The 24,320-nt window shown below is 40.4% G+C and overlaps 1 protein-coding gene across 1 annotated transcript in view; it reads left to right on the top strand.

The window, feature by feature from the left end:
- shtn1 (shootin 1) overlaps positions 1-18,792 on the top strand; it is a 43,516-nt gene extending 24,724 nt beyond the window's left edge. The window contains exons 5-17 of the mRNA XM_020481685.2: positions 264-435; positions 729-826; positions 1,215-1,304; positions 1,845-1,943; positions 6,419-6,565; positions 7,358-7,511; positions 8,048-8,165; positions 8,346-8,428; positions 11,925-12,031; positions 12,911-12,961; positions 13,185-13,305; positions 14,074-14,232; positions 17,796-18,792. Of these exons, the coding sequence (XP_020337274.1) occupies positions 264-435; positions 729-826; positions 1,215-1,304; positions 1,845-1,943; positions 6,419-6,565; positions 7,358-7,511; positions 8,048-8,165; positions 8,346-8,428; positions 11,925-12,031; positions 12,911-12,961; positions 13,185-13,305; positions 14,074-14,183 (1,350 nt within the window). The 3' untranslated portion in view covers positions 14,184-14,232; positions 17,796-18,792. The remainder of the gene's footprint in view (positions 1-263; positions 436-728; positions 827-1,214; positions 1,305-1,844; positions 1,944-6,418; positions 6,566-7,357; positions 7,512-8,047; positions 8,166-8,345; positions 8,429-11,924; positions 12,032-12,910; positions 12,962-13,184; positions 13,306-14,073; positions 14,233-17,795) is intronic.
- Positions 18,793-24,320: the final 5,528 nt, after the last annotated feature.

Raw genomic sequence — 24,320 nt, 5'->3', positions numbered from 1 at the left:
GGTTTAAAATCAGATGTCATGACTTTGCGGTTGCACCAGCTAGTAACCACTCTGCAGATCTGTCTCCAGAACAAGATTCATGATGAAAGCGCTAACCTGCATAATTGCATGCTGATGACAAAAGAGGAAAAAGGCCAATTATAGTAAATCCAATGCACCAGGTTCTCTCTATGTGAAAGCTCTGAAAGAGCCTCTTCTGCATCTGTTTTTCACAAGGTCATAAGGTGATCCGTTTCTCTCCCTCTCTCTCTTTCTTTCTCCAGTTGAACCGGCAGAACTGCTCCTTGAAGAGGAAGAGTATGTTGTACCTGGCCCACCTGGGGCCGGAGACCATTGCTGAGATCGGCCTGGAGGATGAAGAAGAGGAGGAGGAGAGCGTGGACACCCAGGTAGAAAAAGAGTGCTTCTCAGCCCACTGCCGGAGCACCATCACAGGTACTGAATGTCACCCTGCTGTCCCCTTTCCCACATATCCACAGCAGCTGTTACAATTAGTGTCCATACTGCTTTGGCTCATACACTGATACACTGATATTACACACAGATTTCAGATTTATCACAGGTTGTCTTAGATGGCATTCCTGATAAATGGAAGAGATCTCTTTTGTTGTTACTTATTTGACCGATAGACCTGGCCCTATTGGAATAATTTACGCTCTAGTACATACAACATGATTGATCATTGATTGCAAGATTGAGTGTACTTATTTAAAATTTTCATGGGCCAGAACTGAAGAAAAAATTGGAGTTGACACTGGAGGAGAAAAAGCAAGCCACCATTGATCATGAGGCTACAAGAGAGGAGCTAAGTGACATCAGAGAAGAAGTAAGTCTGAATATAGATTTGGGAGTTGTTTAAAAATTGCTATTAGTTTCAAAGAAAAGCTGCACACTACTCTTGCTTGTATCACTTATTTTATTTAAGCTTACGTGTCAGCCTCTTGGCCTTTGTCAGAGCTTTTTTCAAAATCCGAAAATCTGTGTTGATCCTCTTAGTGAAACAGATGAATCATGTTTAATGTCCTTATTATGTTATCATAGTGTAGGCCTATGCACATTCATACAATTAGGACAAAGAATACATTGAAACCTAGAATGATTTCCATCTACAGTATTCTAACAGTAGTGTCGCAATTCAGTTATTTGAGAAATAAATTAACAGCACAATCAAATCAACTCTCTTCTGTCTTGTTCTCTTCCTCTCTTCACTGTAGTTGCTGAAGGAAAAACATGATAATATGGTTTTGATTGCTGAGACAGTCCGACAAAAGAAGCTCTTGGCGAAATATAACAGAGGTCAGAGAGTCTTCTCCACTGCAATATTTTGACGAGTGTAACATCCGTGTCCACCTTTCTGCAAGGAAATTAAGGTGTCCTACTCTCTGTGGCTTTTTGTGCAGCGTAACCTTGAGTGGGGTTACATTTGACAGAAAGAAGAGTCAAGTGAAGCCTGTAGCCCCTCACTATGCCGTGAATGCTGGGTGATCCTTAGTGACTGGAGGCATATTTCTTACAGAAAATGATCAAAAAGCAAAATCACTATTCATTTCGTCCTGGTTTGCTGGCTTGCTTTTCAGGGAGCATGTTGGTTGTGAAAGTGAATTCCCCCTCCCCCTTGAGTTTCAAGGTTTTCCATAACGCTTTTTACTGCCTGCTAATTACAGAATGTAAGAGTTTTAATTTATATTTTAGGTTACCAGTTTGCAGATTAAGGTTAGGGATTAAGACTAAAGTTAGGGTTGGGAGTAAGGTTAAGGTCAGTGTTAAGATTAGGGCCAACTGACCAGATAAAAGGGATATATGGAAATATGCAAGAAAGCTTGAACTACACATGAAATATGCAGGTTTTACGGCTGTTTGCCGTGGAGGAGTATGAGGCCCTGCAAGAAAACCTGGATCTGGAGAAGGAGCTGAGAGCAGAGGCAGAGATATTTGCACGAGAGGTGAGCTCTCTCGAGGCACCCATAATAGGCTTAGCAGCTTTGGATGGGTATTTCTGTCAGCTCGACATGTCTCATTCCCACTGGGCACAGATGTCAATTCAACTTCTATTCCACGTGTAGTTTAATTGAAATTATGTGGAAACAATGTTGATTCAACCAGTGTGGTCCCAGTGGGTTAACAGTGATTAATATGCTTGTTCCCAATCCCATTTTGCAGGCACCTGATCATTAACTTGTTTTTCTACTGACTCATCACTTAGACACTAATATGATGCATCATGGCTGTTTCCCAACAAGTAAACAATGGAATCAGGCCATTGTCTTAATATCAGACAAGGTGGCTGTGTTAATCTGCTAAGGGGTTGTTTCCGACTTAGGAAATGTACACCTTTCCTATTCACTTCTCTGTTGTTGGTATTTAGACTTACCTTACACAGGTGCATAATGGGCTTTGCAGGCATGGTTCCCTTGCGTGCGCTGAATACATTTAATTAAACCGCTGAAAACTCTTCCAGTTGCTGCCCAACAGATTTTCTTGTGGAGTTTACATTCAATAGGATTTTCTGTACATTTATCTTAAGACATCCATTTAAATACGGTGTATCTTTAATTCGAATTTTGTAGACAGAATACATAGAGAGAACGGGTTCAGAATATAGGGATCAATGAAAGAAAGCCATGTAAATATATGCTTATTCATCTCCAATTCAGTACCAACTGGTAGATTTTTTCATTATTTAGGCAAATTTGGGGGTTAGGAAAGTATGTATGAATCATTCTTTTTTTTAAAGTTTGGAGAGCCTTTATGCACAGAATACATTGATGATTTAAAAATACAGTGGTTTGATTCATCCAGAAAGTTGTCATATTAGAGTTCAGTACAAGGTTGAACAATAGTCCTATAAATCACCCCTAATCCTCACTAATCATGGAACAGTGATGACAACGGTCCAGTCGTTGTGAACCGTGCTCCAGGTTTAAACTGCTACGTATGGTCTGAGTCCCATAATGATTCAAATAGGCTACATGTCCCAAATGATTGCACAACATTACCCTAATATGATCCACTAATGCTAGCGACCCTCAGGGACAACTATACAGACGTGACAGAGGAAAGCAGGGACAACTACACAGACGTGACAGAAGAAAGCAGGGACAACTACACAGACGTGACAGAGGAAAGCAGGGACAACTACACAGACGTGACAGAGGAAAGCAGGGACAACTACACAGACGTGACAGAGGAAAGCAGGGACAACTACACAGACGTGACAGAGGAAAGCAGGGACAACTACACAGACGTGACAGGGGAAAGCAGGGACAACTACACAGATGTGACAGAGGAAAGCAGGGACAACTACACAGACGTGACAGAGGAAAGCAGGGACAACTACACAGACGTGACAGAGGAAAGCAGGGACAACTACACAGACGTGACAGAGGAAAGGGAGGACAACTACACAGACGTGACAGAGGAAAGCAGGGACAACTATACAGACGTGCAGAGGAAAGCAGGGACAACTATACAGACGTGACAGAGGAAAGCAGGGACAACTACACAGACGTGATGGAGGAAAGAAAGGTTTACGAAATGGAATGGAATGATGCAAAATGTAAGCTACAAATTGAAGAACATTAACACTGAAGTGACAGTTATACTTATGTGGGTATAACTTACGGTGGCTCCCGATAGTGGCTAATATTTAATATGATACAAATTGTAAAATATAACTGAGAAAGGGCCGGGCATATAATTAAAACATTCTAAAGCACATACAGTGGGGCAAAAAAGTATTTAGTCAGCCACCAATTGTGCAAGTTCCCACACTTAAAAAGATGAGAGAGGCCTGTAATTTTCATCATAGGTACACTTCAACTATGACAGACAAAATTTTGGGGAAAAATCCAGAAAATCAAATTGTAGGGTTTTTAATTTATTTATTTGCAAATTATGGTGGAAAATAAGTATTTGGTCACCTACAAACCAGCAAGATTTCTGGCTCTCACAGACCTGTAACTTCTTCTTTAAGAGGCTCCTCTGTCCTCCACTCGTTACCTGTATTAATGGCACCTGTTTGAACTTGTTATCAGTATAAAAGACACCTGTCCACAACCTCAAACAGTCACACTCCAAACTCCACTATGGCCAAGACCAAAGTGCTGTCACCAGAAACAAAATTGTAGACCTGCACCAGGCTGGGAAGACTGAATCTACAGTAGGTAAGCAGCTTGGTTTGAAGAAATCAACTGTGGGAGCAATTATTAGGATATGGAAGACATACAAGACCACTGATAATCTCCCTCGAACTGGGGCTCCACGCAAGATCTCATCCCGTGGGGTCAAAATGATCACAAGAACGGTGAGCAAAAATCCCAGAACCACACGGGGGGACCTAGTGAATGACCTGCAGAGAGCTGGGACCAAAGTAACAAAGCCTACCATCAGTAACACACTATGCCGCCAGGGACTCAAATCCTGCAGTGCCAGACGTGTTCCCCTGCTTAAGCCAGTACATGTCCAGGCCCGTCTGAAGTTTGCTAGAAAGCATTTGGATGATCCATAAGAAGATTGGGAGAATGTCATATGGTCAGATGAAATCAAAATATAACTTTTTGGTAAAAACTCAACTCGTCGTGTTTGGAGGACAAAGAATGCTGAGTTGCATCCAAAGAACACCATACCTACTGTGAAGCATGGGGGTGTAAACATCATGCTTTGAGGCTGTTTTTCTGCAAAGGGACCAGGACGACTGATCCGTGTAAAGGACAGAATGAATGGGGCCATGTATCGTGAGATTTTGAGTGAAACCTGGCTGGGTCTTTCAGCATGACAATGATCCCAAACACACCGCCCGGGCAACGAAGGAGTGGCTTCGTAAGAAGCATTTCAAGGTCCTGGAGTGGCCTAGCCAGTCTCCAGATCTCAACCCCATAGAAAATCTTTGGAGGGAGTTGAAAGTCTGTGTTGCCCAGCAACATCCCCAAAACATCACTGCTCTAGAGGAGATCTGCATGGAGGAATGGGCCAAAATACCAGCAACAGTTTGTGAAAACCTTGTGAAGACTTACAGAAAACGTTTGACCTCTGTCATTGCCAACAAAGGGTATATAACAACGTTTTGAGATAAACTTTTCTTATTGACCAAATACTTATTTTCCACCATAATTTGCAAATAAATTCATTAAAAATCCTACAATGTGATTTTCTGGATTTTATTTTCTCATTTTAACTGTCTTGGCCCCAACTTGCACAATTGGTGGCTGACTAAATACTTTTTTGCCCCACTGTACAGTACATCAACTCCGCAGGTATAGCCCTATAGTAGCCTCAAAAGTTTACCCACAAATTATGGGTGCACACAATTATTTCAGCAAATTAGGAGGGCACACAATTACAATTCTGAATAGCCTACTTCACTGTGGAAAATGGGGTGCGATGCATGTCATGTGATATGATTTTCAGTTTGCTTCCATATGACTGGTTTCAGATCATCTCCAGGGATTATAAAGAAAGGTCATCTAAAACAATTGCTGTGTGTATTTACAATCCCTTCTCCAAACAGATTACTAATTTGCCTAGCTCTTATTAATAGCTTATCAATTTATAAATTACAGTGCATGGAGAATGCTATTATTTCCATCATGAAAAGAAAGTAGAGGTTTATCGAGACCTTATTCATGGTTTCCTCGCACGTAAAGTTGATGGAATTATGATGTAATTCAGCCAAACTCAGAATAAGACGCATCTGTAGACACACCTCAGCCTCACCTTCATTTATTCCATCTCCACCCCAAACTAATAGCGGATGAATAGCACGCTATTCTCATGCTTAAATTCAAGGTCAGAATACGCATAGAGAGAAAAGTGCATAAAAAGGGAATTACGTTCCATTTACGCACGCTTAACTCGGGTCAGAATCGTTCCCCATATGAATTATGAATTTGAGCTGTAACATTGGACACCAGTATCCAATGGTATACTGTTTTTAGAATATGTGATGGCGCTGTGTTTAAGAAGTGGCATGGATATCTTAGAAGTGCCACATGATTGTATGACATGTATGTTCTATATGGTGTCCAGATTAGTACTCTTCCCCCTTGCAATCTAATCAGTATTCAGGAACACTCTATTCATTATGTGTTATCACCAGAGATCATTTTTGAGAACACATGTAACTAAATGAATGGCCACCCTATGCATGCTGCATAATGAGACCTCAATATACCCCCTCTCTGCAAACACACGTTTTGAATAGCCTCACTGGTTTCTATACATGCTTAGGTGCTTTTATCGGTATACTCAAATATTTGTTTATTACTCTAAAACTACAGGTATGGTTAATTTACTGCTAAAACAGGCTAGATTATACTTATTTTCCCTTGAGGTGTTACAAATTTCACATGCTGTAATGTATCAACACTGTTAACACTTAATGACAGCTTCTGTCCCTTGTGTAAATCCTCCTCCCATGCAGATGCTGGTTGAGCAGAAGAAGCTGAACAGACAGAGTCAGATTCTCCTAAAGAGCTCATCACCCAGTGAGGCCCTGCAGGCAGCCCTCACTGATGTCACCAGGCTCACCCAGGCCCTGGAGAGCCAGAGGCTGGTGCACCAACAACAGGTCACACATCAACATTAACACCACATCACCAACAACACAATGCGTCACAACACAACACAGTGTGATGAAAATTGTGTCTAGAATCTAATGTCAGTCAAGATGTTTTTTCCCTCATAGTCAAATATTGCATTTGTTTTCATTACAAAATATGACCTCATCTGAAAAAAATCTACTCCAGTTTTGCAATGTGGAAAAAATATGAATGTGTATCTGAAAAAGACAAAGTCAATTAGCTCATCAATTCAACTGTGAGATGTCCTTTTGAATGACAATGGTCACATGGAGCACTTTGGGCAGTGACTTTCTGTGTCCATACTGATAAGGAGTATCAGAGACACCATTCACTCTCAGCAGGATTTGGATGGGTGAAAACAATTAGGAAAGAGTGGGATCACTGATCTCTCCTGGTCTAGGGCGGAGGTGAGCCATACCCTCCATTTAAAGAACAATTAACACATTATTTGAGGAGCAGAGAATTTTGGGGGGGACTGGCACCTATCCAAAGCTACTTATCAGCAATTATCACCACAGGAGCTTTTTGTGGTGCAGGCTCTGAGCAGCTTACAATTTGTTCCGTTGTTTTGTGTCAGTGTGCGTGTGTGTGTTTTAAAGCAGCACCACATCACTTTTTTTGCCTCAACATTTTTCTGTCTGTAGTGAAGAACCATTGTTTGTCTTGTAAAATCATACTCTTTATTTCCTAACGTTCACTTCAAATTTAGTAAGAATGTCCCCGGTACAGAGCATATCTTGTAGGATTGTGAGTGAATGGGTCATGTTTGGCGGTAACAGATGAAGGGGATTGAGGAGCAGCTCAGGGGTTCAGAGCTACATAAGGAGGTGCTGGCGTTACAACGTAAGCTAGAGCTCCTGGCAGAGGAGAAGAGGGAGCACGAAGAGAGATGTTCCACGGCTAAGGTGGAGGCCAAGGATCTCAAGTTTACTGGTGAGTGGCACAGCAGAATTGGAGGACTGCACACAGTAGCTGTACATGATCCCAGCAGGGAATGAGTGGGCTTTGTCAAAAGGTTAATGTTATTCTCATGGTTTGACAATGGGATTTCTACATGTATTCAACTGAAGCCAACCTTGGGTTTTAACTGTAGAGAAATGCACAGAACCCCCTTCATTTGTTAGCAAAAGCAATGGACTGCAAAGAAACATTTTCATTTAGAGCACTTTATAATGCATTTGTAGGTTAATCATCTCAACCTGCAGTTCTCTAACCATTTTCTGAGCCATTTCCATTCATTTCAAGTGTTTGTAATGTTGAGCCTTTCCTAAATGGATGATGATGTACATCAGAACATTCTTCAGTTGTTAACAAAAGCAATGGACTAAAAACAGTGTTTCATGGAGCAGTTCAGAATACATTTTTGGGTTAATATCCTCCATTCCAATTCAGTTCGTAATATAATATATTTAACACCTCCCTTAATGAATGGATGCTGATGCTACTTGTCCATTTGTCCTAATGAGCAGTAGAGGAGCTGCAGAAGAAGCTCCAGGCCCTTTCTAACCCTCCGCCTGCTCAAGCCCCTCCACCTCCGCCCCCGCCACCCCCTCCTCCACCACCAGCCCCACTCACCAACCCTCTCGGGTGAGATATGAACAAATGGGAATCATTTACAATGTACATTTTACATGAACTACATCTGCTTGAAGTAGTCATACTGGGGACCAGGCTTACTTCCTGGTCAGGACACATGGTTAGGAAAAACTCCCTATAGGGCCCTATATATGGTCCAAGGTCAACTCACTCTTTTCTGTTTCTTTACAGTTCACTGCTATTGATGATTCGCAAAAAGAAAAATATCAGTAGGGATATTCCATTAGTGGTTCAAGACTCAGCAAAGGAGCCAGGTACAGTAAACAGAAACATTCCTAAAATCTATATTTTAAGAGCTTTAACAAAATGTTCTTATAACCTCTCTTTGGTATGTAGCCGGTTGTAGCGTTTAACTGCAAGCACTGTATGATCTTATACTATTTATTTTATTGTGCTGACACTGAACATTTGGACAGTAGTTCAAGGGTGTCGTTGTACAGCTCCCCCCTTTCATGTAAACTACAGTGCATTCGGAAAGTATTCAGACCCCTTGATTTATTCAACATTTTGTTACGTTACAGACTTATTCTAAAATGGATTAAATCGTTTTTTCCCCTCATCAATTTACACACTATAACCCATAATGACAATGCATAAACAGTTATTTGTAATTTTTTATTTAGCAAATTTGGAGGGGGAAAAAACAACTGAACTATTACATTTGCATAAGTATTCAGACCCTTTACTTAGTACTTTGTTGAAGCACCTTTGGCAGCGATTACAGCCCAAGTCTTCTTAGGTATGACGCTACAAGCTTGGCACACCTTATTTGGGGAGTTTCTCCCATTCTTCTCTGCAGATCCTCTCAAGCTTTTTTTTTTCATCAAGGATCTCACCGTTCATCTTTCCCCGATCCTGACTAGTCTCCCAGTCCCTGCCACTGAAAAACATCCCCACAGCATGATGCTGCCACCAACATGCTTCACCGTAGGGATGGTGCCAGGTTTCCTCCCGGCGTGATGCTTGGCATTCGGGCCAAAGAGTTCAATATTTGTTTAATCAGACCAGAGAATCTTGTTTCTCATGGTCTGAGAGTCCTTTAGGTGCCTTTTGGCAAGCTCCACGCGGGCTGTCATGTGCCTTTTATTGAAGAGTGTCTTCCGTCTGCCCCCTCTACCATAAAGTACTGATTGGTGGAGTGCTGCAGAGATGATTGCCCTTCTGGAAGGTTCTCCCATGTCCACAGAGGAACTCTGGAGCTCTGTCAGAGTGACCATCGGGTTCTTGGTCACCTCCCTTCTCCCCCGATTGCTCAGTTTGGCCAGGCAGCCAGCTCTAGGAAGAGTCTTGATGGTTCCAAACTTCTTCCATTTAAGAATGATGGAAGCCACTGTGTTCTTGGATACTGGGTCAATGCTGCAGACATTTTTTGATACCCTTCTCCAGATCTGTGCCTCGACACAATCCTGTCTCGGAGTTCTATGGACAATTCCTTCGACCTCATGACTTTGTTTTTACTCTGACATGCACTGTCAACGTTGTGCCTTTCCAAATCATGTCCAATCAATTGAATTTACCACAGGTGGACTCCAATCAAGTTGTAGAAACATCTCAAGGATGATCAATGGAAACAGGATGCACCTGAGCTCAATTTTGAGTCTCATAGCAAAGGGTCTTAATGCTTATGTAAATAAGGAATTGCTGTTTTTTCTTTCTTTTTTTCAAAAAAATCTAAAAACATGTTTTTGCTTTGTCATCATGGGGTATTGTGTGGAGATTGATGAGGGGGAAAAATTATTTAATGAATTTTTAAGAGGGCTGTAACATAACAAAATGTGGAAAAGGGGAAGGGGTCTGAATATTTTCCGAATGCACTATATGTAGCTAAGATATACCGTCTGGAAGACTTGAATCTGTGACCCAATTGCTTCAGAGCCTATCACTATAGCAGAAGCTCTGATCTTTGGGTTGCACTTTATTTGGATAGTGCCTATTATGTTTTAAACTAACATGGCTCTTATTGATACAGTACCTAGACATCCACATTCAGACTTTGTACAACCTGTCCCATCCCATCCACAATCTCATCTGTTTCTCAGTCCATCCACATAGTTTGACTGTTTATAGTTTCCACTCTCTCTTATTTCAGGATTCACTCCGGTAGAATCACCTTGTCGCAGTCTAATCTTGAATTCTGTTGACTACCATGTGCTCTGACCTTGGTTTTCTTGCAGTATCCATAATTGAAATTAAAATGTTTTATTGTTTTCTCATTTAAAACTGCATACAAGACATTTTTCTTTCACAAATGTTCCCCTCCTCGATGCAATGTGTAGAAATTCCTCAGTGGAATTCAATGGCAGCTCGACTTAATTGTGGGCCATTATTTAACCCAAAATTAAGGTTGCTCTCAAAGTAATTTCTATTTTCCAGAATCACTATGGGTCAGTTGGGTCACTTTTGTATGCGGAATGTAGACATTAATAATTGAGTAGTCGAAGGACACCAGTCTGTGCTTTATGAGCATTTATTGGGGATGCATTGGGCATTGACGGGCCATGTTAGTTAAAGGCCCAGTACAGTCAAAAAGTAGATTTTCATGTGTATTATATATATTTCCACACTATGAGGTTGGAATAATATTGTGAATTTGTAGAAATTATGATGATGTCCTTTTAGTGTAAAAACTGTTTGAAAAGACCGCCTGAAATTTCAGCCTGTTTTAATGGGATGGAGTTTTTGTGCCTGCCTGGCGACATTACCAGGCAGTATAAGTTAATAGACCAATAACAAAGACAGTTTTAAACCTCTCTGCCGATAACAGCTAGTTTTCAGGTTACATATCCCTCCCATTAGGCTCGTCCAATTAGGCCCCTTACTCAGACCGCTCCCAGACAGTCCTAGCAAAATTCTTGCTTGAGAAATTGCTCTTTGAAAGAAGCAATTTTTGTTTCTTTTTGACCATTTTAATTGAAAACAGTCACGGTAAAGTACTTAATTGTTACCCAGAAATGATTTGATATTGAGATAAAAATGGCTGCATTGGACCTTTAATAAAGTTGCGTTCATCCGTTTGCATGGACAAAAAACAAACCTTGAATAGTTAGAGTGGGTGATACATTTGTATGTATTTTCTGAACATAAAAATATCCTTGTTTTGTTATCAGTCCTTCATTTTCGGTGATTTTCTGTTATTGGGCACTCACTACTGTACCTGGTTGCCCCTAGAGGTAGAAGAGAATGGCTTGAATACCGTCATCAATGATATTTTTCATTTTAATTACAATGTTTGAATAAAATAAAAAAAATCTTTAATACTTTGAATATTTATTGGAATACTTTGGAGGTCAACATTTTCATAACAATGTGAGTTATGTGCCAGCTAACAATAGCTTCATTGTATAATCTTAATTGAAGGTTACAAGGTGATTAGGTTTACCCATTGAATTGTTGGGAGCATAGAGTGTGCAATGTTCTTACATTTCTTTCTACAAGCTGTAAAATGAAACATCTCCCAACTTTTGTCAGCAGCATATAACTTGTATTTTCTTGCAGAATTTGCTAAACTTTTCTTTTTGAACTGAATAAAAACATAATGGTTGTTGGAGTACCGAAGCCATTTGTAAAGACCACTGTATGAACTGTTGTCCGTAATGTTTGCCCGCAATACTCGCCTTTAATGGAACGTATAGACAGCAATAGATGGAGGTAATGTTTTTTATTAAATCTCCAAGTAAAGTTGTACTCTATTCTTAGTATGGATCAAAATCCAATAAATAGCCTATGTGCTCTTTTTGTGTTGACTCCTAGAGATGGACATCAGGCAACAAGCTGTGGATGAGATGATGCAGAGAATCAAAAGGGGGGTTCACCTCCGACCCGTGGGCCAGGCCCCCAACAAAACCAAGCTCGTCCAGGTACATGCAGGATATACCTCACAAAGGGTAACCAACATTGTACCACTTCAGCTCAGAGAAAAGCTGAGTTTCTACATAAATGCACTCTTTTTCCTTGTTACAGGTGAAATGGCTATATGACCTGTACAATCATGTCCATGGACCTGTGTCCTAAGAATAGTGTATGTGGTACTGAAGTGAGCTTGTTTTTGTACGTTGTAAGACTTCTAAGCCATGTCGACATGGAGCTCTGTACATTATGTTTACCTTAGAGAAAAGCTGTGTTTCAACGGGAACACAGTGAAAGGCTTAATGACCTGTCAAAATCATGTTCACGGGCCTGTATGTTTCTAAATAGCATAGCGTCGCTGACGGAAGAAAACCTTGTATCTCCACAATTGAAACTTCAGGAAATTGAAAAACTGCTCTATTTTACAAATAAGGTCCATACGACTATGTAAACTTCAGAAGCTATTTTGAACACATTGTCACATTCCAACAGGGATGACAGTGTGCTGTATGTGATTACCGCATGAGCTTGTTTTTGTAAGTTCTTATGAGATCTCTAAGACATGTCAACATGTAGCACTTAGCACTCTGCCCACAGTTCTTTCAAAATTGGAGACCATTAGGACCTATACTTTACCCAAATTATTTTATAATGCGTAAATTGTCTGTTTGCGTGCAAAATTAAATAATTATACACTATGTGGACATCTTTTTATTTTTTGACCCTGTTTTAACCTGTATTCTGGTCTCTGTGGTACGAAGAGTGGTCTAGAAATACACTACAATGCTAACAGGTTCTGTAGGCTGAAACAGTGATTGGGATAAATGTGTCAAATATGTGCTGCTTATTTACCAAACCCATCTTTCCATCTGTCCTCATCCTCTTACCAGCGAGAAAGGGTACCCTCTAATTCTGCCATTCAGGAACTTAAAGGAATTCTGGTAATGGAACCTTTTAATAATAGCAGTAGTCCTTTTTGATTTACTTTTCTTTTCCAAAATGTTGTTATTTGTTGTTGGTGATAAAACCATGATTTGTTAGACGCTATAGTATACAAGCTACCAGAACAAACAATATTTTATAATATATAGCTACTTTAAGTTGTTAGAGGTTATTCTCAAAACCATACCAGAATCTGTATCCCTTTTTGTTCCAACTGTACAGGATACTTTCAAAAGGCCCTCCCCCCACCTTAAAGTTGGATCTCCATCAACAAACACTGAGTCTGAGCTGGAGAGAGTTCTACAGAGACGACGGGGCGCATTCAAGACCTCACAGGAAAGTTGTGAGTTTTGTCTCCTTTTTAAAATATATACAACTGAAGAATGACAAGCCCGTACTTACTCTGGAGGGGGTTTCAGTGGCCGTAAAGATGACGAACAATATTGTATCAATTTTTGTCTATTTAGACAAAGGCAGTCTTATGTCCTGCTAATAGTTTCAGTACGAATAGCTAAAGGATGGGATCATGGAGAGAGTCTTGTGAAATAGGTAAGATGACATCCGTAGGAGAGTATCATAACGTAACGTTTCTCTATTTGTTTTGCTTTATTGTTATTATTAAATTAAACAAGTGATATTACATTTAGGAGACTATATATGAGGCATGTTCAAATGAATTTCCAGTAATTAATGCAAGAATAAGGTTATTGCCTTTCTCCCTTCACCTGTTGTAAATGTTATATAAATATCAATCATTTGCATACATGTTCTAATTATTTAATAATTATTTAGTGAAACAACATATTGCAAATCTCAAAATATGACATCTCTTCTTCCACACAGCCCACCCATGTTTTGTAGTATGGTCCTGGTAGTTGATTTAGTTAAATGTTAAATTATTTTACACTCCTTTGCAATGATTTAAACATATAAGAAGTTGTGCCGTGTTGCTAACACACCTACAGAATAATATCAGTTCTCTGTCACTGCAGATCCTACCATCAGACAAATCGATAAACATACTGTAGGCCTAAGGTAGCAATTTCCAACTGTTGAATGTAGAAATACTGTGGATCTATATGTGATTGTGTTTATGTCTGTCTCTGTGAAGGTTCGCCGTCCTCATCTCGTCCCTTCCCCAGCAGTGTTCTGGATGTCACCAGAGTGAGAGGGGACCAGCCCCAGACCAAGCAGACCTCCCAGGACTCTGTTCCGCTCTAGGCCCACTCAGCTGACCTGAGTCCTGGCCACTAGCACCCCAAGGCCCTGGGTAAGTACGCCTCACAGGATGTCTCAACACTTGGAATCACTGCATTATTTACAATGGAGTTTAAGTCCCAAGACCCAACTGATTGAAAATGAGAAACCTACTTCTTTCAGTAAGATAAATCTCCTTTAGAGTAAGAACCAGTCTGTCCCTAGTTGTTTCTGATGATTACAGGAATAATTAGTGCCGCTCTTGAGATCCAGTGCACCGTGGCTTCATGTTGTATTAAGCTGTGATGTTTTCACACTGCTGCTTGTTTTGGGGAGGGAGTGCACTACTGTATGAGGGATTACCATGGGGCGATTGATTTAGGTGAAATGAAATACTTTGTTCCCACAACCGGAGGCTTTGTTAAAATTTCTTTAATGGTGAAGGTGAAGCCCACATTTTTGACACAGTCTTTGTTTGCACTGAGAGGATCCGTCAGCCGGCTTTTGTAGCCTTGAACATTTGCCAAAGCAAGTATGTCTTTAAATTGGTCTGTCTAGACCAGTATTAACCTTGTAGCCTCCCAGTGAGCAATTACAGGGCACTGTGGCAGATTTTGTTTCCACTACTCCCCTCGCTCGATACTCCCCCAGTCTTTCATGGACCAAGATTATATTTTTGTGCAGGTGTTATTTGAAGGCATTATTGTAAAGATTTATAGCAGAATCTATTTCAAAACTAAAGAATTTCAAGCATGTAAATGCACATATAGCATCGTAACTGGTGGTACTGGAGCTTTAGATTTTAGTCAAATGCTTGGCAACTACAGGTTAAGCTGTTCTGCTAGGTGTTTGTTATGGAACAATTGGATTGGGATCAACTTGCTCTCAGAACGCCACAATGACCATCACGCTTAGTTGACCATGAGGATGGGCTTTTTTCACTCACCTGCACAAATTCGTTGGACTATTTCTGAAGTGAGGGGGAAATGTGAGAGCCAGAAACAGGAGTGTGACGTCCCGTAACCATTGTGTGGGACACTAATTGAGGATTTGGGTCTCATTTGTCACTAAGGCACAATTTCCACATGGAGCACAGTTGAAAGAAAGAGTCAAATCCCCCAAGATTGTGGAGGAAATTCAATTTGAGTGACTTTTCTTTCTGCCATGTTGTTTACATGTATACTACTTACCCCCAAAAGCCTGTTTGAGGATCAAGTGTCTTGTGTTAGATTTATCTTCCAGGCGCCTCAAGGGGCTCAGACTTCATCCTAAGACCTATTGGCTCTGCACATTCATTCATCAGTGGACTGCTGCAAAAATACAGACAGGGCTACAACATTGTTGGAAGAGGAAGTCACTTTGTCATTTTATTTAACAGCAGAATTCCCCTCGACAATGGCCTTGCAGACAGAGGGATCAGTGGACAAGGGGACGTTGCTTGCACCAAGGACTCGGAAATGACTAATTGTGCAGACTGACATGTTTTTCTTATGGCCCTCCATTTTCTCATGTTGAAGGAAGAGGAGGTTAACTAAGACTAAACTTAGATAACGTCCAATGAGATGAGAGTGACATTGAGCATCAGACATTGCTTGAGTAACCCACTCTATGTGATGGACAGACAGAAAGCGAGACAAAGAGAGGGAGAATACCATAGTAATAATGGATGTTATAGCAGAAAATGGTCCCACAGGCTGGGATTCAAACACAGATAAACAACCTTCGCTCTGCGAGCCTGAATCATAAATGTAAAATATTGCCTTGATTCCAACTGTGTTAACTGTCAAAATGCCAAATAGAATGGGTACATCATTTAATTCAAACAGAAAATTAAGCATGCTTCAAGGGAATCATTGATTTGATGGCAGTTACTGCGGTTCCACCAAGTGCAGTGCGATGTCAGTAATCTGCGTTTCTTTGAATCCTGGCCTCAGTCTCTCCCCAACCTCTTTGAAATGATTGCACTTAAAAAAAGTATGTCATTGTAGGTCTTCAGTATTTCATACGGAATCTGATTCTAGAAGTCACAAACAGTATCACCGACTACGGCCAGCTGATGCTTGCTCTCCTTGGAGCTGTTGTTTTCAGTCCATGGACAGCTCAACATCGAAAACAGAGTCCATGACCTGGCCTTTCCCTGCTTCCTCTTTAGCGATCTGCCATCTGACATTGATTGACAAGCAGTAAAGATTCTGTCGATCAGGGCGACAATGTAATTACCCGGAGGCATGCTGTGTCCCTTTTTATTTTGGTGAGAGCCATCTTTACCGCTCTCTATTTCTGTCGCCATCAGCCAATACAATGCAACGTTTTGTTGTTTTTTTTCCCCCCAGAGGGATTGGCAATTAGGAAGCCTCTTTTTAGTGTGTCTAGGAAACACTTAATTTAGCCTATTTTGTTAGTCATTCCGTTTATTTTCCAAACAGAGTAATTGCCTGGTGGGGAACCATGGCTGCTCAGGGCCAATTCATAGGGCTGCTTTCTCTCTGCCCGCTACGTCTGGCTATCCACACTCATTGATTAGAGGATGTCTGTAGATCCAGTGAACTCCCTAGCTCTCTCTTTCTCTTCGTCCTTGGCTTGTTTAGATGTTAAGTAGATGGCTATATGAACACAGAATATTCTCTCATCTTTATCAACAATTTTGTATTATATACCATAGTAGTTGAGGCAATGCCGAGCTAAGCACTTTAACACCAAGTGAAATCCAGTCTATTATGATGCTCACAATCTTTAGTAAGTTGATATTCCAATTAAAATGCAAGTTTACTCATCCTAAAATGTTGTAACTATGCAGGCATTCTTGATAACAGGAGTAATTGTGCTTTGTGCCATGTTCAGCTTTTACTCAGAATGATATGCCTACGTAAGTTATGATAAAGATAAGCCAAGTTAAATAAGTATGGAAAAACTATCCTTAAATCATAAATCAAGTAAATTGATAGGTTAAATACAGTAATTAATGGATAAATCAATGTTGCATTTTCAGTTGAAAAGAGCACGAATGAAGAACTCCTTTGACAGGGCCATTGAGGCAGGCCGTAAGTGCTCCAACACAGCTGTGTGGTGGCTCTCCCTGTCTGTTGGTGCACAAAGCACCTCTGAACCGTCTACTTCCCACTGGAATAACTGCCCCCTCTGTTACACTGACGCAGGGCATGCCGCAACTGTTTAGACTACATAATCATTTCCTCTAGGAACTCGGTTGGAGTCGGATGAGGATATGACAAATTATGAAGGGGCCCTTTCTCAGTGTGTTGGCTTTACTTGGTGGTCAGCATTGAGTTGCTGTATGCTTTAGCCTTCTTTTGTGTCGGCTCTTTCAGATCCATCTGTCATCCTGTCAACATTGCTTAAAAAATAGGATGTTTCCTAAACAATAACTTGTATCAGCAGTAACATGTTACACAAAGATATTGATTAGTGAGTTCCACTAATTGAGTAATAGTGAGTGCTACTAATATCAAATATTTTTCTGTCAGTATCAAACTATTCCAGTACGTCGGTGGATTTCTAATCAAGGTCGATTTTAAAATTGCTTTACACTGAAACGCTTGTTAAGATGGATGAGTGTATAAATCGTTGGTCTTGCCCAGTGTTTCTCATCTGTGTTCCTTTTCATCTATTTCTCTTTAGACAAGAGACCTGCACCTGTCAATGCTGCAGTCAGCTCTCTGGTGAAGGAAAGAAGACCTCAGAGTACAAAGCATGTCTGGTGTCCCCACTGCACTACACAGGGTTGGGGAGTAATGAACAACATTTGGTCCAACTAGTAATTGAATTACATTTTGCAGTAGGTTGGTGGTAGTTGAACTAAATTCAAATCTAAGTAGGGTTTTCAGTAGTTAATATTTTTTTTGCCATGTAGCTAACTCCTGGAACTACACACTACTTTTTTTTCCAAAATGAAAATATAATATGGGTGAAGTTTTTTTCGGCATCAGACCTGCTTAATTCTCACTTGAAACAGTTGTGTTTAATAGGCTAAATTACACATCCAGATACATATGATAATTTTTCACAAAGTAGTTTGGATGTAGTGAACTACTTTTTCAAAGTAACTTCAGTTAATTAAACTATATTTTTCTTAAGGCTAGCTTTAGTTTAGCTTAAATTCTTTCAGTGTGAAGTAATTGGCAAACTATCTTTTCAGAGTAGCTACCCCAACACTGGCATTATACCAAAAATGGAAATGTCATAAACCACATAAAAATAATGGACAGGTTTATTCAAAATAATATTGACCACTGTCAATATGTGTCTTACATAATCTTTTTGTATGTGTGTGTATTTTTTTATTCTTTGGAATTTGCAAATATATGTGTAAATATAATTTGTTTATTCCAGAGTATGTGATACCAAATTGTGATTCCTTTATGTGGTCATTTTGATCAATTCAGTTTTGTTTCCAAGGAAAAATACAGATCAACGCTGCATTTAGTTAGCGGGAAACCTTTTTGCACTAAGTGACGACTGAAAATTAATTCATTTTAATATGGGAAGAAATGTAATGGTGTATCATTTAAATAGATTGTATGAGCTATTCATTTTAAGACTAGTAATTACATTAGATTGACGTAAACATAAATAGAAAATGTCATTTTGGAATAAAAACACTATGGTATTCATTTAATCCTTATATTAATTATTTAATCCTTATATTAATTATATTATGTAAATGACTGCTCCTCCGTTTCTCCAACAAAGAGCGAGGATGTGTCTTTTCTTAAATCTGCAGACAGAAAACAAGTGAAATAAGTTGAATGGACAACAAAGGCTTTAAAAAGGCCAAAGCGAAACTAGCCCCTGCATGACAGTCTATTGAACATGTTCTGTAGAGGTCTATGCACATTGAACATGTCCCTCCTCGCTCCAGGCCCCTCTATTCTAGGTCCGATGATTTCTACTGCTGTGACAGCACTAAAAATATATATATTCCACATAGCCAGAGCCAAACGATATACAAGAGTCCTGTATATGCAATTGGTGCAGAAGTTAATTCTTTATTTTATACAAAGATGAACTCGCTTTTCAGTAATTGCCCAATATCCCTGTCCCTTTTTTGGGAGGCGTAATTAGGTGGCCAATTAACAGAACCAAGGTAGGGTTTTCGCCAGCTCCTTTTCCCCCTCTTCATGATTCCTGACACACAGTTTCCTTTCACGTCCAGGGAGAAATGTATTCTCACCATCCCAGCCATTACTGCCTCTCCTACCCATAGCTTTGTCTAGCCACCTCTTTCTACTGGCTGAAAAGGCGAGAGGAAAAAGCCATACCCAGTATTCCCTGCTGGGCCAATTCTTCCTCTATAGAAATCAGACGGTTGTATTTAGTCAGCCGCTCTCCACGACTCAGACCTCCCAGTTTGACATACACAACTCCCAGGCCTACGACCTGAGGGAGAGAGAGAAACGCACACACAATGACAAGAGTTTACGGGCGGCGAGTGCCAACGTGCGATGACTGCTCATCGCCAAGGCACGGAGAAGACGCCTTCACTTGGCTTTGTTTTGGTGTGAGTACACAATGACAGGCAAACTGTTTATTATATCACTTCAAGAGGTTCTTGGGCCTTGTAAATACAGACATTTGTATTATAAAACTTGTACAGAGCAGAATACATACATAAGTGATGCAATGGATTGTCAGACTGAAATGTGCAGATTCAGTCCAACACATTACTATATAAAGACAGACAGAGATAGACATGTAAACATATAGATCTAAAGAGAATGACTAAGCCTCACCACATCTGAGAGCGAGTTGTCACTGCAGGGCTCACCACACGTCGTTCCAATTATTACCTCACCTGACATACAAAAAGACACACACAAAAGTAATGTATTACCAGGTCAATGAATCAACTCTTTACACCAGGGATGGGCAACTTTTGAAGGGTCTCGGATCAACCCTCCCCCTCTTATCGCTTTATGTCAGTCACTGATAGTCAGTCAATTAGCCCATGTCAGCTAACATTTTTTCGATTGTGAAGTTAGTTTTGCAGCCAGCTATCTAAACTTGTCGAATTACTGGCCGGGGGGCCCCCCATTGATTTTATTAGTCAGTTTCACTCAGATATCATATTGAAAACTGCAAACATTTCCCCCACCCTTTGGCAAAATGAGTAGAATTGCAGCAAACGTGCTTCAAAACTGCAACATTTTCTCTACAGCCCATGGGAAAGTCTAGAATTGCACAAAATTAACTCTAAAGCGTTTATTTTGTATTTTCTTTTAGCTCTGCTGTCAAGATGGGGGCTCGCAATGATTTAGAATTTTTTTTTTTAAGAAGAGTGACCCCCACCCTATCAAAGTTGCCCATCCCTGCTTTACACCATCTGTCATTAAAGGGGTTCCTCTGAAAAACAGTGAATTCCCCAAAATAAGCATGAACTAACAAACCATAGTTTCATATAGAAGAACATTAATTTGAGTGAGATCTTAAGAACAAAGGTAATCTCGGACACCCAGAACTAAAATCTTGTGTAAATTGCGTCAGATGCTCAGTTGAATTCAGGGGGAGACGGGTTAGAAAATATACTAACGAAACTAGTGAAGTCTCCACCCCTCTAATCGTAAACTCTGACAGTTCAAGCAAGTCTTTGGGCCAAATGTCCCCTCCCATTCAGAAATTAAATAGATGCGAGCACCTGCGGAATCATTTGCCCAAATGATCAGTGGCGAAAAATCTGCATACCGGAAACAAAGTTCCTCGTTAGTTGTCGCATCCCACAGTCTGTAGACAGATAATACTTCCATTTATGCTACATGCATCTGTCCATGAGAGATTAGAACAAAGGTAAACCGACTGAACATAATTTTGGGTCCCATGACCTTTAACAGTAGAAGTATCGTCGGGTCACATCATTCGATCGATACATGGCCCACGCAGACATTCATTTGGCTCCCTGTGATAAAAGTTTGAGTCGGCTGCAATCAAATGGGAAAAATCTTCATTTGGAATTCATCCAACTGAAACCATCAGAGGAACCATGTAAGTCGGCGTGTCTCACACGTCACCTATTTATTCCAAAATATTTATACTGTCGTGTTCATACTACTGTTTCTATTCACAGTATTGATGTTGTGATGGCAATTATTATAGGTCAACCTGGCCAATATGACGGCTTATTCCCCTAGCATCGATTTGACCTCCAATTTTTCTTGACATTCCATCAAAATGTTGCACACTGTACATTTGACCTACATTAGGACAATGAGTCATGTATTAGTAAACAGCTCTATGTAAAACTCCATCAGTGGATTCCCTTTGTGCTCTGTTGGGATGTAGGTCAGGTCGGTGACTTTATTGGTCCGATTCAGGATGTACCCCTGGAAGAGATGGGGCATCTTCCTGTGACACTGGGGCTTAGAGGAGATGTCAGAGAGCAGGTTGCAGGAGGCTCCAGCCACACTGCTTAGTCTCTCCTACTGCTCCTTACACATCGGGTCACACACACACACAGAAACTCATGGTGTGTATAAGCACACCAACGCATGTCTTTCATTTACTGTGGACGTGTGTTCGGAGGGGTGTTCACATCTTACCTCTTTTCACAGAGGATCAAGCAGGGCTACGACTGCTGGGTATTTACTAATCAAAGCCTCATCCACTAGTTTATCTGGAGACTTGGGGGTTCCTGTAATAACTTCATACTTTCCTTTTGGAGCAGAGAGAGAAAATAAAATCTAACTTTAAAGTAGATCTTTTTCCAGCTTATATTTCGTTTTGAATAACTATAGTATGTCAACATAAAATTCTAATTTTAACTAACAAAATTATTGAAGGTTAAACATTGGTTTCAATGGGAAATCAAATGTTATTTGTCAAATGCTTACTCAAGGGCCCTTCCCAACAATGCAGAGAGAAATAAATAAATAATGATAACTTGGCTATATACAAGGGGTACCAGTACTGAGTCGATGTGCAGGGGTACGAGGTAAGAGAGAGAATATGTAGCTAAGAATAAAGTGCCAAGAATAAAGTGCTTAGGCAACAGGATAGATAATAAACAGTAGCAGCAGCGTATGTGGTGAGTCAAAAAAGTTAGTGCAAAATGCGCCATTGCAAATAGTTCAATTGTTAACCAAATAGAAACCCGGACTAACTAATTAGCAGTCTTATGGCTTGGGGGTAGATGCTGTTCAGGGTCCTGTTGATTCCAGACTTGGTGTATCGGTACCGCTTGCTGTACCCGCATATAGAATTGTACGCAAGGACACACTGTGCGTGTTTTAACGTTCTGTTTACACACATAGTCCATTATGTCGTGAGCAGCACAGTTTTCTGCCAAATGGACCTCCTTTCCAAGTGCCAATCCAAGATTGTTAGATGCTTCCGTAATTAGATCTAGAGGCTGCTTAGGACTCAACAACTAAGGCTCCAGAGTCAGACACTGTTGGCAGTACAGGCTGGAAAGAGAAGGAATGTCTAGTCAGCATAAATGTACACAGTGTCATCGTTTATAATATGCATATCTGTGGAAAGTAGTGCTGGATCATACTGTATGTCAGAGATTCTACATTTCCTCCTGCAAAGCTACTGGGTATGCAGGCTTTTGCTCCAGCCCTGCTCTAACACACCAGATTCAGCTCACCCAGTAATTCTCCAGGAGGAGGGGTTGACACCTCTAATGAACGTTAATGATATTTAAAATGCATGTACTTTAATTAGGTTAGCGGGTATGAATAGGATTTAGACGTTCCTGTTTCCAAAGCTTTTGAAGGTATTACATAGGATATATTTAACCCACCATCAATAATATTGTTAATCCTATCAAATGTAGGCCAGGCCGCGAGCTGTTATCGTCTCATCTTGTGATGTCCATCACATAATAAAATAGGGAAAGCGATTTCCTATCGACAACCTTTAATCTATTCGCAGTTAGATAGTGCTTCTAGTGCTAAACACAGGACGTTGCTGAGGGGAGGACGGCTCATAATAATGTCTGGAATGGAGTTAATGGAATGGTATCAATCCCATGGAAACCATTTGTTTGAGGAGTCTGATGTCATTCTAATAATTCCATTCATTACTATCAGCCATCCTCCCCAGTTAAGGTGCCACCAACCTCCTGTGGCACTGCTAAACCATAGACAGACGGCATTGAATTGATTCTAACTTTGAAGAACGTAACTACAACGTTGAAATTGTGATATACATTACATGACAACTCTGAGTATATGTTCAGTCTTAAAAATAAATCACAAGCTCCCTATACTGTACAGTAGATCCACTATACCAGGCTCTGCCGCAATGTTCCTTACCCCTGTTTTTGAAGCAATGTTCATTATTTGAATCATCTCCTTTTGAAGCTCGAGGACCATTGTGATGATCTGTTGGAGGATTTCAGATCTTTTTAGGTAAATGTTTCTTTATACTATGTACAGTGCCGAGCATTTGCCCTCTTTCTGATTCTCTGTTTTCTTGTGCATATTTGATACTGAATGTTATCAGATCTTCAACCAAAACCTATTATTAGATAAAGGGAACCTGAGTTTACAAATAAAACAAATTGATGCTTATTTAATTGAATGAACAGTTATGCAACACCCAATTCCCCTGTGTGAAAAAGTAATTGCCCTCTTACACTCAACTGGTTTTGCCACCTTTGGCTGGCTGTAACCAAATACTTCCTGTAGTTGTTGATCTGTCTCTCACATCGTTGTGGAGGAATTTTGACCCACTCCTGCATGCAGAACTGCTTTAACTCAGAAACATTTGTGGGTTTTAAAGCATGAACTGCTCGTTTCAGATGTGGACTTTGACTAGGCCATTACAAAACTTCAGTTTGGTTGCTTTTTAACCATTTTCATGTAGATTTGATTGTGTGTTTTGGATCATTGTCTTGCTGGATGACCCAGCTGCGCTTCAACTCACAGACAGATGGCCTGACATTCTCTTGTATAATTATGATACAGAGCAGAATTCATGGTTCCTTCTAGAATGGCAAGTTGCCCAGGTCTTGAGGCAGCAAAGCATCCCCCAAACCATCCCACTACCACCATGCTTGACCGTTGGTATGAGGTTCTTACTGTGGAATGCAGTGTTTGGGTTTTCGCCAGACATAATGGGACCCATCTCATCCTAAAAGTTCACTCAAGTTTGCCAAAAAAGGACTTGGAAGCACCTGGATGGTCGTCAAGACTCCTTGAAGAATTT

Source organism: Oncorhynchus kisutch, linkage group LG4, assembly GCF_002021735.2.
Source record: "Oncorhynchus kisutch isolate 150728-3 linkage group LG4, Okis_V2, whole genome shotgun sequence".
Lineage (NCBI taxonomy): Eukaryota > Metazoa > Chordata > Actinopteri > Salmoniformes > Salmonidae > Oncorhynchus > Oncorhynchus kisutch.
Note: the sequence above shows the minus strand (reverse complement) of the source record. Positions and strands in the feature narration are given on the sequence as shown.